We start from the raw sequence: 16,098 nt of genomic DNA, 5'->3' as shown, positions 1-16,098 counted from the left end.
TATTCTTTTTACAGTCCTGATACTTATGACAATGTGATGCTGATGTGGCAAAAGATTAAGTATGTCCTTGTTTGTGAAACCATACTGAAGAACAATTCCACGAAATGCCCCACAGCTGTCATTTTACACGCGTAAAGTGTCTGAGTCAGAAGAAAACAGAAGAAACACCAGTATAACACCTACTTTACAACACTGAGAAGAAGCAGCGTCATCTGAAAAGAGTAACATCGACACACACACACGAATGTGAACACAAATGTTAATGAAATTAATAAACTAAGTGAGAGAGGTAAATGTCACACTTTCGATAGTAGTCGGCTATACACACACACACAAAGGTCTGACTTCAAAGGACGATTCAAATAGGCAAGGTGGAAGCTCCTGTGAAGATGAGGAGCCTTGTTAACTACAGTATCACCCTAGAATCCTAGGGACCACTGGCATCTTCATGGTCTGCCTGTTAATAAAAGAGAATTCAGAAAAAAACCCAGAAAATCCCACTTCTATTAGAAGCTGCAGAGATGTGTATGAAAACACTTACTGGCAACTCGCCAATTACACTGCCAAAATGATCACAAATGAGTCCTGTTATGTGTGCATGATGGTCCCCACATCTGCAAGCAAACGCACAATGATTCCCATGAAAAGTAATGGTAGTGAACTGAAGGCCATAGCCCAATACTGTAAAAATTCTTACTGCATGTTTAAGCAGGATGCGTATGGAGTGCCGAATGGTACCCATTTAAGTCTAGTGATAAATTCACCAGCCTCCTTATGGTGTGAAGACGGAGGACCTGGGAGGACTGGTTTAACTAATGCCACTATACAGTATGTCTACGGACTCTAATGAGTGTGTTGAAACGAACACCCAAGGTAAATCAAACGAGAATGAACACATTCATTGCACAGCCTTCTCCTAAATTAAACTACACACACTGTTTTGTAGGAAACATACCATTGAACAGGAAACATACCATTAGGTAATATCGCCAGCCAGAGATGCACTCACTTATATTACCCATATTCAGATGACGGGACCTGCCCACAGGCAGAGTGTTCCCTTATTCATCCATCTGACACCGGAACACTACTCAGGGCTGACGATTGGTATTGGGTCTGTGGTAAAAATGTGTATTTGGCCTTACCCCGTAACTGGGGAGAGTACCGTCCTCCTCTAAAACAACGGGTTACAATATTATTAAAAGACTTCATTCTCAAAGTCTGTGAATATTCTTTTTTTTCCTCTGTGGCCCTAGCATTTTATATATAGCCTTATAGTCTATGGGAAACTGTAAATTATCTAATGATAGCAACATCATCTAAAAATCATCATTTATCCAAAATGATTGAAATTAATGATCACAAACGTTTAAATAATGACAGTGGGTCTAGTTATATGTGATAACAATGTATAGTGGGCAGTGGAATAACTATTGTTTTCCGTTTGTGGTGACTGCTGACTGATATAAGGGATGAGATTAAATAGATCCTAGAACTTAGCCTGGTCTGGAGCAGGCTAGCTCCACAGAATAAATCTCCATGGTAATTTATACCATAACATCCTACTGCCCCCTAATCCAGCTTTAGTGCAACCGGATCACAGATAAATTGAGCCAGGATCACCAAGATATCCCTGTCTTAATCCCTTATCCTAGTTTTGTGCAATAGGCCCCAGGTTAGGTTCACAGAGTAAGTTACTATGGTAACTGACTCTGAGTATAAGTTACCTCTTTTTCAGAAACGGACTTGACTTAACCTGCTTTCTCGGCTTTAACATACCTCCCTTTCTGAAACGGAAAAGCCAGAGTTTCCCTCATTTCAGGGTTAACATACTCAGAGATTTCACTTAACCTGCTTTCTGAAACAGGCCAAGGGTCTCCCGATTTTTGAAAGCCAACATTGACATTTGAAATCACCAAAACAAACACGCCCCTAACCCAAATGGGTCCCACCCCTGTATCGATAGCTCCGCCCACACATACATACGTAACCCAGACAACTAATGGAAAGAAATGTGTCTTTATCATAGCTGAAGGGAAGAACAATACGATTGCAGATAAACAAACAAGCAAAAATGACACACAAGCATAATCATGCAAAGGACAAAGGCATATATTAGTTCTGTGTAACAAAGCAAAACCAACCTTACTCACCTATCGAGAAGGAAAAAAGCGCCTCGGCATCTTAAGTAAAGTTGGCCACATATTCACAGATTGGATTGAATTAATACTTGGTGACAGGAAATTGTCCAAGAAAGGAGAACGGATAAATAACATATCAATGGTAGAAAGGCCAGCTCAAAAGTTGGTTTTGCTATTAGAATCAGAATGAACTGATTTACATGTGGACTTTATATATCTCCAAAACACACAAAGGTTAAAGAAACATAAATGGAAATTATTCATATTTAAGAGACATGGAGACATTTGGTGGGAGGGTATCAGACGTATTTGAATATTTTCTTTTATTATAAATTTCATTTGTTTAAATAACATTTTGGCATATTTTGAGTTTTTGGATGTTGTTCAATTTTGATATAAATAGGGGACTCTTATTTTGAAAAGCGGCAAAACCCATTGCAGTCACGGTTTTTTCACTGTTGTGAAAAGCATCACAGCACTACGGTTCTCAGCTCTAAAGTTTTATATTTTTGTTAACACCCCCCTAAAGGGCATAAGCTCTTACTGTGATCTGTTGGAGTTATCAAGGATCAATAAAACTTCATTAAGACCATCAGTAAAGTTTTGCTCGTCATTAGGATGGGGTCAGCTACACTTTATAATTTGTATTTATTTGCATAGATACAGTATATACAAGTGTTTTGTTTGCTATTTTATTATTTGTATATTAATTAATTTCACTGACACTGAAAGGCAGAAAAACGAATCAGTATCAGAATCAGAATCAGGTTTAGTGGCCAAGGGTGTTGACACACACAAGGAACTTTAACATAACATTATACTACACAGGACAGGACAGTAGATTAGGTTTAACACTGCAGACAGACATAAGTGAGTTAAACAGACTAATCAGTAAAACCTCATACTGTTACATGTGTGGACTGAATGATTTGATTTCTTACTGTAAAGGTTAAAAACACAGGAGAAAGTAAATGGCTGAATCTTCATCACAAACAGAAGGCAGAAAAAGGAGGAACATGGAAGAACCAGAATTATGTAAGTTATACAGTTTATGCATGATTAGTTTTCTGTATGTTTTAATGAAGTACTGTCACAAGCTCATATATATAATCTATATTGTTATAAAATGATCTCAGTGAATGGCTTAATTGTCTTAACTGCCTTATGTAACAAGTATAAGAGTTGTGTTATAATACACAAACATCGTAGAAAGACATTTATTTACACTGATCCTGTAACTATGGAGGATTTATATTACTTTATTAGTTATAAATTCAATATGTAATTCAATAAAGAATATTTAATGAAATGTAAGAAATAAATAAGACCTCATTAGAATTATATTATTTATTATTGTTTTATTTATTTTCTTTATAGTTTGTATTTATTTGCATAGATATATAAAAGTGAAATGTTTTGTTTGCTATTTTAATATGTGGATATTAATTTATTTCACTGACACTGAAAGGCAGAAAAATGAATCAGAATCAGAATCAGGTTTATTGGCCAAGGGTGTTGAAACACACAGGGAACTTGGTTCCAGCTGTTTGTGGCTCTCAAAAGTACAGACATAACATTATACTACACAAGACAGGACAATACAGACTGTACAAGAAAATGCAGACAATGTGATACAATATAGACAGTATGAGTATTAAATATAATACAGAATATGTGACTGGTCAGTTATGTACATAAAGTGGAAGAAGTGCACGGTAGTGCTAATAACAATATGCAGCAGCAGTAGTGTGTGTAACATACACAGATAATGTGATGACTGACAGTTCTGATAATGCAGTACTTGTAGATATGAAGCGGGGAATATAATTATGGTGAGTTGGTAATCAGGGTGATTGATTCAAATTTAAATGATTAAAAAAAACAAAACCTTGAAAACAAGCATCATGAAAAACTCCCTGAAAATTGTCTCTATGTAACTGAGATAAATGTCTGTAGAAACTAAACATAAAATATACAAATAATAACAAATACATAGAAACTGTTAAAGAAAGATGTAAAATAGTTACCAAATAATATATTTAGCAAAATCTGTGACTGATTATTGTTGTGGAAGTTTTTGAGAAAATAAAAATGAGCATGAGTAAAAAGGTTCACAATGTATTTGTGCTGCAGCACAGCAGGACCCAGTGCTCCTCGTGTATCATGAGAGAGGAAGGGCCTAGAACATTTATTACACTGAGGTTATATAGGAAGAATGATTTATAGGCAGACAACAGAAGAAAGGAAAACATCAGCAATCATTGGCTAGATGCACAACGCTCGATCATCTACTGATCAGGATCTTACCAAGGTCTGCCTAAGTTGGTTATGAGCCTGAGTCTCACCATCACGTCTCCAGCTCCTGAACCCTATAATATTGTACACAAATTCTCCCTGGTAATAACAATTTATAGTCACAAAGAACTTCTAGTCACGTGCACAGAAGGTCAGACAGCTTTCATAGTAAAATATTACATCACAATAATGTGTTATATGTAATATTCATCTTGAATATTGATAATGATTATTACAAACTTCATTTAACAAAACCTTGCAACACTAAATAACTTCAAAATGTATAACGTAACACCAAACAATGTAGAACACAACATTTTAAATACACATTGATGTCTAAAAGTCTAATACTTATAAAAGATTAATAGTCTACTGTAGGAATCTGTAAATGAACATTAACATGAAACTACAGGCTGAAAAATGTGTCACTTTGTTGAGTAAAAATGTGTTATTGTTGGCGCTCGGCAGTGACACTTCGTTACATTCCCAACTCAACTTTACATTTACAACTCAACCCCAATCCTGTCACAAAAAAGAATGTCACTATACAATCAAGTCAAAATGAACAAAGCTCATTTATTCCCAAACATGAAGTGCAGGAGGGTTTGAAGACTTCAAGAGGGGGATCAGGACAAAACAATAAGCAGAACCCATCTAACTCATTTAGGGAGAAACTAAATAAGCTACAAAAGAAAATAAAAAACAAAGATTACAACACAATACACTAACTCCATTACTAACATAAACAGGAGAAAACAAGATCCAAAAGAAATGGCACCCCTTCCCTACTAACCCCTCTCCAAATTAACAATAGAACTGAACAAATAAAGAATGAAAAAGTGTAACAAATATTAACTTACAACCAAAAGAAAAACTTCCTGTTACAGAGATGTCAATTCCAACAACAAAAAGAATAACAAAATAGCAAACAAACTCAATCAAAGTACAATCACTAAACAGTAAATACAAACTTCTGGGAGAGATTTAAAGCACCTTCCAAAAACAGCTCACTCTCTCACACAACTAACCACACCAGCACCCACCCAACCACCCACACACAACTAGCAGGACAATGCTGTTTAAATAAACTCTGCATCCTCTCATCATCCAAACAGAGCTGATGTTCAATCAGTGATGTCAGATGGCAACCATTTTTCATTGAAATATTCATAAATCTATTCTACAAAAATACAGTAACATTTTTACACTAACAGTAACTGACACCCCCAACAAGTGCCTTTACACAGTTTAGGAAAACTTGTAGACATTCTGGTCTGTGATTTTCACACCTAAACTGCAGATGCAGTCTATTTACACCATTTATCAACAATGTGTAACATTTTCTTTTCTAGTTTCTCATGACTCCAGCAGTCTCCTGTCTGATCTGCTGCTGTGTCCGATCTGTGTGGATGTGTTCACTGATCCAGTCACCACTCCGTGTGGACACAACCTCTGTAAGAGCTGCCTTACACAGTGCTGGGACAAGAGTCAACACTGTCACTGTCCATTATGTAACAAGAAATTCACCAAGAGACCTAAACTGAAGATTAATACAACACTGAGAGAGGTTGCAGATCACTTCAAGAAGGCACCTGAGGTTCTTTGTGATGCCTGCAGTGGAGAGAAGCTGAAGGCCCTAAAATCCTGTCTGAATTGTGGACTGAGTTTCTGTAAAATTCATTTAGAGCCACATTATCATGTTCCAAAACTTAAGAAACACAAACTAATAAACCCTGTGGAGAACCTGGAGGCCAACATATGCCAGAAACATGAGAGAGTTCAGGACCGACTGAAGAAGATAAAAGAGATCAAACACTCAGTAGAACAAAGCAAAGTGTGTACAAACATGACATGAGTTAATATCTGATAGATTCAGTAGTTTTATTCTTATTTGTAGAAATGAACAAAATTCACTATCAGTGTTATCTCATGGAAGTGAAAATGTGTTCCTCCTTTAGAGAAGCACAGAGAAAGAGAAAGCAGACAGTGTTGAAGTCTTCATTGCTCTGATTCGCTCCATTGAGAGAAGTCAGGCTGAGCTGCCGGAGATGATGGAGGAGAAGCAGAAAGCAGCAGAGAGGAAGGCTGAAGGACTCATTAAAGAGCTGGAGCAGGAAATCAGTGTGCTAAAGAGGAGAGACACTGAGCTGGAGCGGCTCTCACACACTGAGGAGCATCTCCACCTCCTACAGGTCAGTGTTCCTCTCTCTGCTCACTGACAATGCAGAACATCACAGAACAACACTAACCATGCTGAGGGATTTCTCCTCTCTCCTGCTCTACTGTAGATTTACTCCTCCATGTGCAGCCCTCCACACACCAAGAACTGGACTGAGATCAGCATTAACACTGATGTGAGTGTGGACACTGTGAGGACAGCTCTGTCTCGGCTTCAGCGGTCTCTGAATGTGAAACTCACTAAATCACTCAATGACAAGTTAAAGAAAACAGGTGAGAAATTATTTTGTACTTTAGATTTGATAAAAAAAAGTCTCTAATAATAGACTAAAGTAGATGTTTTGCAAAATCTAAATATTAATTACCAATAACTGATCTGAATTCTAATGACAGTGATGTTTTGTTGTAATTAGTTTCCACAGAACTGAAGAGGATTCAGCAGTATGCAGGTACAGTGAGCTTTCTGATTTCCTCTCATATTAAAATGTACATATCAGCATTAGACCACTGCATCATCAGACTTATTTTCATCTGTAGATCTCTCCAGATAAAAGGAGTATTAAAGTGTCTCATTATCCTCCTCACTATAGCTCCTTATTACTGTCATGCACTAAAGCCCTTAAACCCTTTTCTACTTTAGAAACACTGATCATCTTCTTACATTTCACTAATAAAATAATGCAGGAACAGATGTATATTTGTACAGAGATTAACTTAATATTTTTTGAACTGCATGATAAACTTGAACTGCATTTCTATGACTATCAGTGGTAAATGTAATCTTTATGCTGTCCAAAAGGTGAGAGTTTTAAAGTCATGCAGTTAGAAAAGAGTTCCCTTTCGATACTCCACTCATACTGCGTATGGGGAAAAGCTCCTTTTTTTCCTCAATACTGAAGCCTTTTTCAATAACGCAGTGCAACTGCACTGCCATTGGTTTAATCTGTAAACTTTTTTAAACCAATGATGGCGCTGCGTAGCTGCGCGAGCCTGTGGCGATGCAGCGCGCCAAAGCCTGCTAAAAAGGGGTGGGGCGTATAGCTATATAAGCAGGCAAATCGCCAGAGGAAATCAGATCTTACTCCTTCAGCGACGACTTCACTTCGCTGAATTTCCTCTGAACGCCTTCGCTGGATTTTTGCCGTTGAACAGGCACTGCAGCGGACCAGCTGAGACCGCCGACCACTTGCAGCGCCGGCGCTCTTTAGACAGCCGCTTCTTGCGCCATTCTCGGGCCGCCGGCTTCCTGCATGCAGCCGCTTCTCAGCGATCTCCTGCCGCCATCCGGCGATCACAAAAGGAGCTTTCCAGCGGTTTTCACCGCTCTAAAAGAGCATTTCCGAAAACGCCATTTTAACGGCGGCGGCCATGCCGCGTCACAACTGTGGCACATGCAGAGTCCCTCTGCATGACAATGACGCCCATAAGGAGTGCGTTTCCTGCCTGGGTAAATCCCACGCTGAAACGGCACTCACTGAGTCCTCATGCTGCTTCTGTGAGAGCATGAGTCTCGCCTCTCTGCGCTCGCGGATCGCTTTCTTTAAAGAAAGTGACCCCGCCCCTCACGCCCCCCCGTCTTTTTCCTCCCGCGAGCCGGCCAGGAAGCGACAGCGGGGAAGAGGGGCTCAGCGCCCGGGTTTGGGTGAGCTCACGCTGGCTTGGCGCCCGCATGCCTCACCCTCTCCAACGAGAGAGCCGTCCCTTGTCCTCTTCTCACGCCCAGAGCCGCGTCCCTCAGCTGAAGTGAGTGACCTTGTCTCATTTGGCGGATCGGAGGACGAGCCGCTTGACGACTCCATGTCACTCGCGGCTTCTGAAACGGAAGACTGGGCCGGTGATTCTAACCCCGCCCACTTGCCGTCACGAAAGCCCATCGACGCCAAAGCTGGGATGGATGCCGAGCTTCTCTGCATCCTCTCCAGAGCTGTCGAAGATCTCCATCTGGAGTGGGCCCCCCCTGAGGAGCCGACGCGCAGCAGGCTGGACGAGTGGTTCCTGCCGGGAAGCCGCCAGGCCCCCCGCCAGCGTTCTGCCCCGTTCTTCCCTGAGGTGCACGATGAGCTCACAAAGTCGTGGCGCGCCCCCTACTTGGCCCGCCTACGCACTTCCTCTGCAACTCTCGCGCAGTAGATGGCTCTCAGGAGAAGGGCTATGAGCAATTGCCGCCCCTGGACGAGGCCGTGGCTGCTCATCTCTACCCCCCCGCGGCTGTGGGGTGGAAAAGCAAGAGAGCCCTTCCTTCAAAGCCCTGCAGGATGACATCTGCCATGGCTGGCAGAGCCTACACTTCTGCGGGCCAAGCCGCTTCAGCACTACACACCATGGCCATTCTACAGGTGTTCCAGGCAAAGCTTCTCCGTTCACTGGATGAGTCGAGCCCTAGTGAACCTGCTTTTTGCGACCTCCGCAGCGCCACAGATCTGGCCCTGCGTGCCACAAAAACCACGGCCCAAGCCATTGGAAGATCCATGGCCAACCTGGTTGTGTTGAAGCGCCACCTCTGGCTTAACCTCACTGAGATTAAGGAGAGCAACATTCTAGATGCCAACATTCTTTCTAGATGCCCCAATCTCTCCATCCGGTCTCTTCGGGCCGGCCGTAGAAGGGTTTATGGAGCGCTTCACCGCAGCACAGAAGTCGTCCCAGGCTATGTGGCACTTCCTGACCAAGCGCCAGGTCACATTGCCGGCAGGCGAGAGAGCTTCTGGGGTGGTCCGGCCGTGGCGGGACTTTGCTCTTTCCTCTTCCTTCCCCAATGATCAGGAGGATTTAGAGGGGGTCGGGTCCAGCACAATCCTCTGCCGGGGGCCCTGTCTCTAGCTCCACGCACTTTCACGAAGTGCATGAACGAGGCACTTTCCCCTCTGAGACAGATGGGAATCCGCATTCTGAACTATCTCGACGACTGGCTCATTCTAGCCCAGTCGCGAACCGAGCTAGACCACCACAGATCCGTGCTCCTGAGCCACTTAGAGTGCCTAGGACTCAGGGTCAATTTTGCCAAGAGCTCACTGCTCCCCAGCCAACGTATTATGTTCCTGGGAGCACTCAGTCCGCATGAGTGCGGTCATATCACCAGAGCGCGCTCTGGTACTTCAGCAGCTCGCGGCCTCTGTCAGGAACAAAGCCTGTTTCCCTCTGAAGTTCTTTCAGAGGATGCTAGGGCTGATGGCTTCCACCTCCCCAGTTTTACAGCTTGGCCTCCTACGAATGCGGCCCCTACAATACTGGCTGAAACTCCGGGTCCCACCTCACGCTTGGCAGCACGGCCGCTTTCGCGTCAGAGTCAACCAGGCCTGTCTAGCAGCCCTGGAGCCTTGGATGAACCCTGTTTGGTTCAGCCGTGGAGTACCCCTACAGGCGGTTTCCAGAAGGACGGTGGTCTCAACAAATGCGTCCAACCTGGGTTGGGGCGCTCTGTGCGAGGGCAGACCAGCCTTCGGCTCGTGGTCGCACGAGGACAGCCATCTCCATATCAACTGCCTCGAGATGCTGGCGGTAGAACGAGCCCTTCGATCTTTTCAGGCGATCCTGGAAGGGCGCCATATCCTAGTCCAGTCGGACAGCATGACAGTGGTGTCCTACATAAATCACCAAGGTGGCCTTTCGTCCAGCCGCCTCTACATGCTGGCAAAGCGCCTCTTGGAATGGGCATTACCCAGGTTGCAAACGCTCAAGGCGACACACATACCTGGCAAGTCGAATCTGGGAGCAGACATGCTTTCGCGAAGCAACATCCCCTCGGACGAGTGGATGCTCCATCCCCAGACGGTTCTCAAAATCTGGGAGATTTTCGGGAAGGCAGAGGTCGACCTCTTCGCCCCAGAAAGCAACTCTCATTGCCCAACTTATTTTTCAAAGGACACAGATGCGCTGGCCCACGACTGGCCCAGCCTCCTTCTTTATGCTTTTCCCCCGATCACTCTGGTCCCTCAGGTCATCAGACGAGTCAGGGAAGACAGGCACAGAGTCCTCCTGGTGGCCCCACTCTGGAGGAGCCAAGTTTGGTCCTCTGAGCTATTCAGGCTTTCCATGAAAGCCCCATGGCCGATCCCCCTGAGGCGGGACCTCCTCTCTCAGGTGAACAGGACAATCTGGCACCCGCAGCCAGAACTCTGGGCTCTGCACGTATGGTCCCTTGATGGGAGCCTCTGAGCCTCCCCAAGGACGTGCTGCATACCATTGCTCAGGCGAGGGCCCCGTCTACGAGACGCCTCTACACCCAGAAATGGTCAGTCTTCGTTGACTGGTGCTCCGCACGGAACGAAGACCCTGTTGAGTGTGACGTATCTCCGATACTGTCATTTCTCCAAGAGTGTCTGGACAAAGGTCTCACCTCTTCCACGCTCACGCTCCTATTGCTGGCCAATCAGTGGGTCGAAACGGCCTCATTGTGCGTTTCCTGAGAGGTGCTAGGCGGTTGAAGCCCCCACGTCCTCTCACCGCTCCCACTTGGGACCTTCACACGGTCCTTGAAGCGCTCAAAGGACCTCCCTTTGAACCGCTGCGGTCAGCTGGCCTTCGGCCCCTAACGCTCAAAACTGCTCTGTTACTTGCTCTAGCATCGGTCAAGCGTGTTGGCGATTTGGCGGCCCTCTCAGTGAGCCCTGCATGCCTTGAGTTTGGGCCCAATGACTCAAAGGTCATTTTAAAACCCAGAGAACTTTACACATTACACATAAGATTCCATACCTGTATATCTTGAGTGACAGGTGTCTTGTCCAATGATTGGTAAGTTTCCATTCAAAAATGACACACTACCGTTTCTGGGTTGTCTGACTTGTCGTTGTGTTTTGGGATTTGTTAATTTGTTTTGGGATTTGTTAATGTGTTTTCGGATTTGTTAATTTGTTTTCGGATTTGTTAATTTGGTTTTAGATTTGTTAATTTGTTTTGGGATTTGTTAATGTGTTTTCGGATTTGTTAATTTGTTTTGGGATTTGTTAATGTGTTTTGGGATTTGTTAATTTGTTTTGGTATTTGTTAATGTGTTTTCGGATTTGTTAATTTGTTTTGGGATTTGTTAATTGGGTTTCAGATTTGTTAATTTGTTTTGGGATTTGTTAATGTGTTTTCGGATTTGATAATTTGTTTTCGGATTTGTTCATTTGTTTTGGGATTTGGTAATGTGTTTTTGGATTTGTTAATTTGTTTGCGGATTTGTTAATGTGTTTTCGGATTTGTTCATTTGTTTTGCACTTCCCGGCCACCATAACCCTGAATCAAAATTTCAACTTTTTTTCGATAATTATTGACATTGAGACTCCAGAGAATATTACTGCACTGGATTGGTCTCGATCTTTTCAGATCCCTACCATTGGACATCTCCTGTCAATCTTCATTATCCTGTGTGACATCACAGTCCGAACACAGTTCTAGAATCAGTGCTCTCAGTGCTCTAGAATTAGTGCTCTCCTCCAAGCACATTCAGCTTCAATTAGAGGGCTCTATTGTTGTTCATTCAGTTTTAGTATGTCAGACTGTTCATGTATCCCAATTTCTTAGTTATTTTGTTTACGTGACTTCCCGGTCACTTTGTATACGTGACTTGCCAGTCACTTTGTGTATGTGACTTGCCGGTCACTTTGTGTATGTGAAAATCCTTTAAGGCCTTAAACTCCCTAAAGGCCTTAAACGCTTGAACCCGGGAAATTGCTTGCAGCTTTAATTATTATTGTTATTATTCCGCCCTAGAAATGATTGTGCAGCCCAAACCGTAAGGCCTAGAGAGCTCAAACTTGGTCAGATGGTAGTACTGGTCACAGTTACTCAGGGACAAGGTCTCAGCGGAATCGGACAATTTGGGGCGCTTCAGCGCCCCTCAACGCGTTTGTCCCCATAACCCCTAAACCCCTAAAACCCCTATGTCCAAATCTCAAGTGCTTTATATCATTGGAATCCTTGGCTCATGACTTAAAAAACGTATATCTCCAATTTCATTTCCGCCATTAAATTTTTTCGCTATAGCGCATTTTATCCGAAACCTACTTTTGCTAACTAGTCCTAGGTTTTTCGCCTGATCAAGACCAATCCAGTGCAGTAATATTCTCTGGAATATTCAGATTGGCCGAATTTGCTGAGTCCTTGGCCCTGAGTAACTGTGACCAGTACTACCATCTGACCAAGTTTGAGCTCTCTAGGCCTTACGGTTTGGGCTGCATGATCATTTCTAGGGCAGAATAAAAATAATAATAATAATTAAAGCTGCAAGCAGCATTTCCCGGGTTCAAGCGTTTAAGGCCTTTGGATTGACATGACAATATATGTCATGTCATGCTACATATGTCATGCTACAGAGGGTGCCACAACATATGTCATGTGAAGTCCAGCTCACCCGTCCAGTTTTACCTAAAATAAACAAAGTCATATCCATTAGAGATGAGCCGGATACTCAGCTGAAACGAGTATCCGGTACGGATAAAGCACTTCTGCCGAGTACGAGTATTATACGAGTAATACGAGTCAATATCTGTGCTCGGATTGAATGAAAATCATCATTGGCTAGCTGATTGTGTCAGCGTTCTGTGATAGGCTAGTCATAGCGCCCCTCCCCTACAGTGATAGGCTAGTCACAGCGCCCCTCCCCTACACACATACAGATGTATTGTGTTGATGTGTTTATTGTAAGTATTGATGAAGGCTGTGCTGCTCTGACTTCAGCTCTGAGATCAAACCCCTCACACCTGAGAGAACTGGATCTGTCCTGCAATAATCTTGGAGGCTCAGATAAGAAGCTGCTCTCTGCTCTTAAGAATGATGAAAAATACAAACTACAGACACTGAGGTGGGAAATGACTTTTTATTAAAAGTTCAACCTATTAGATTCAGACAGAGTCCACAAAATGCCAAAAATGAGTACATGAGAATGATTATAAGTGAACATTGTGTCTTCTGACATGCCGTAAAATGCAGCTTGTTCTTAAATAAAAATGTAGAACAGGAGCTAAATGACAGAAGAGCTTGTTATTTAAAACAGTTCCTGTGATTATATAAGAGAAGTATGCGATGGGTAAATATGTGCTTATAATAAGATTAGATTATATTAGATTCAACTTTATTGTCATTACACATGTACAAGTACAAAGCAACGAAATGCAGTTTAGCATCTAACCAGAGGTGCAAAAAGCAGCAAGTGCAAGATGTACAGTATATACAGTATGATTACAGCTTTTACAGTATGAACAGTGTCAGTATGAATATACAGACAAATAAGCTATGGAAATACAGATATGGATATACAAGATATACAGTTTGGGTGCTATAGACATGATATATGCTGTGTTGTGTTATACTGACAAATATACAGGTGCTATTGACATAATATACAAGGGAGGGTGTTCACAAGGAGGCAGAGTTTAGTAAGGTAAAAAGCTGTTCCTCAGTCTACTGGTTTTTGTCTGGAGGCTCCTGAAGAGCCTACCGGAGGGAAGGGGGACAAACAGTCAATGGTGAGAGGAGTCTTTAAGTATGCTGGGAGCTCAACACAGACAACATTTCTATTCGGACTTCCTCAATGGCTGAAAGTAAAGTTCCTGTTATCCAATTAGCCTGTTAAAACGGATGTTGGTAAGAATGAAGAAATGTTGAATAATTCATTATAAACAGGCGACGATAATGTTTCTGTTGGAGCAGAGATGATAACATGCTGTTGATAATGAATTACCACAGTCCACTTTGTGCTGATTAATTCACATGTTTTTTCTTTTATATTCAGGCTCTAATGTATATCGGTGTGTGATGAAGTCTCAAGTGTTCCTGCATTTCAATGTTGGGGAATAGATGTAACAGGCTCAGAGCTCTACAGGCTCTACACTTTTGATACATGTATAGTCATAGATATTTTGCTGGAAAATCATATACATATGTAGGTACTTAAAATGTCTTGCATTAAAGAAATAAAATACATAAATACAATGTCTATTTTTGTTGTGTACAATTAATAGTCTAAAATTTTGTAGCAAAATTAAAGTGACAGTATAATGATGCAGCCTTTTTAAAGTGATAATTGCTTTTGTAGTTCGCTGCTTTATTGACAGGACATAAACTAACAAAACTTATCAAAAACATAACAACAGAAAAAAAAAACATAACATGAAAACCTAAACACAACAGCATCCAAAATTATTGTCAAAGATGCAGGGATAAAAATAGACCCAAATGCAGGATAGAGTAAAAATTAAATGATTTATTAAATAAAACACACAAAACAGGGCAAGGACACGACAAAACAAATAACGAAGATTCCAGGACTAAATACACATGACAATTAAACACATAAGGAACAGGTGTGCAGATGCAGGAAGGAATAGACAAGGGCAAAAAATAAATAACAACCACATGGCCAAAGTCCGGGCTGGATCCTGACAGTACCCAGGCGCGACTCCTGACGCGCCAATCTTGTATCAGACACCAAATCCGAGGAAACCATGATCCCTACGAGATCCAGGAGGGGGGAGCATGGCACACGCCGAGGCAGGTGGGGGAAGCAAGGCACATGGTGAGGCAGGTGGGTGGAGCAAGGCACACGGTGGCTCAGCTGGAGACGAGAGACGTCCACAGCCGGAGACGGGTGACGTCCACAGCTGAGCAGAAGGGCTGAGCGACGTCCACAGCCAAGCAGAAGGGCCAAGCGACATCCACAGCCAAGCAGAAGGGCCGAGCAATGTCCACAGCCGAGCAGAAGGGCCGGGGGACGTTCACAGCCGAGCAGAAGGGCCAAGCGATGTTCACAGCCGAGCAGAAGGGCCAAGCGACGTTCACAGCCGAGCAGAAGGGCCAAGCGATGTTCACAGCCGAGCAGAAGGGCAGAGCGACATCTACAGCCGAGCAGAAGGGCAAAGCACAACCCACAACACACTGTGGCCAGACCCATGTCCAGAAAACCAGAATTTGGAGGGCGGGAAAAATCCTCCGCCATGGAGCAAAAAATAAACAAAAATATTTATAGGGCAAAACACCCCCTGCGGACAAGAAGTGAGGCAGAGTCCTCCATGAGAAACCAGGAAGTGAAGCGACATCCCCCACTGGAATAGGTGCGGGGCGATGTCGCAGAACAACCAAAAAAACGAAGCAAAACCGGGCTGATGACATTGAGGCGGCGTCCTGAGTGGGAAAACATGAAGCAGAGCGGCGTCCCCCACCGAAATAAACGCGGAGCGATGTCAACCAAAAAACAAAAGAAAAATAAAACAAAACTCCAGGGTAAAACAGGGCAGGAAAAAAAGAGTCCAAAAAAAATGCTCCCACAATAAGCCGGTCCAGGCTGGACGCTATCCTGCTGGGTCTTGAAGTCGCGGAATCCTTCTGTCAGCGAAGCGGGAACAAAAATAGACCCAAATGCAGGATAGCATAAAAATAAACTGATTTATTAAATAAAACACACAAAAAGGGACAAGGACACAACAAAACACGTAACAAAAGACGTGACAAATAACGAGGATTACACGGCTTGACACGACACGACAATTAACACATAAGGAACAGG

The 16,098-nt window shown here is 43.0% G+C and overlaps 1 protein-coding gene across 1 annotated transcript; it reads left to right on the top strand.

Annotated features, from left to right (window-relative positions):
• The first annotated feature begins 2,639 nt into the window (after positions 1 to 2,639).
• Positions 2,640 to 14,476, top strand: LOC132858885 (E3 ubiquitin/ISG15 ligase TRIM25-like). Its single transcript, XM_060889429.1, has 8 exons — positions 2,640 to 2,764; positions 3,090 to 3,176; positions 5,789 to 6,270; positions 6,395 to 6,628; positions 6,725 to 6,887; positions 7,028 to 7,063; positions 13,275 to 13,398; positions 14,329 to 14,476. The coding sequence occupies exons 2-8, from the start codon at positions 3,113 to 3,115 to the stop codon at positions 14,333 to 14,335; spliced, it is 1,110 nt and encodes a 369-aa protein (XP_060745412.1). The 5' UTR covers positions 2,640 to 2,764; positions 3,090 to 3,112; the 3' UTR covers positions 14,336 to 14,476.
• The last annotated feature ends 1,622 nt before the right edge of the window (positions 14,477 to 16,098 follow it).

This window comes from Tachysurus vachellii, chromosome 16, assembly GCF_030014155.1.
Source record: "Tachysurus vachellii isolate PV-2020 chromosome 16, HZAU_Pvac_v1, whole genome shotgun sequence".
NCBI classification, from domain to species: domain Eukaryota; kingdom Metazoa; phylum Chordata; class Actinopteri; order Siluriformes; family Bagridae; genus Tachysurus; species Tachysurus vachellii.
Note: the sequence above shows the minus strand (reverse complement) of the source record. Positions and strands in the feature narration are given on the sequence as shown.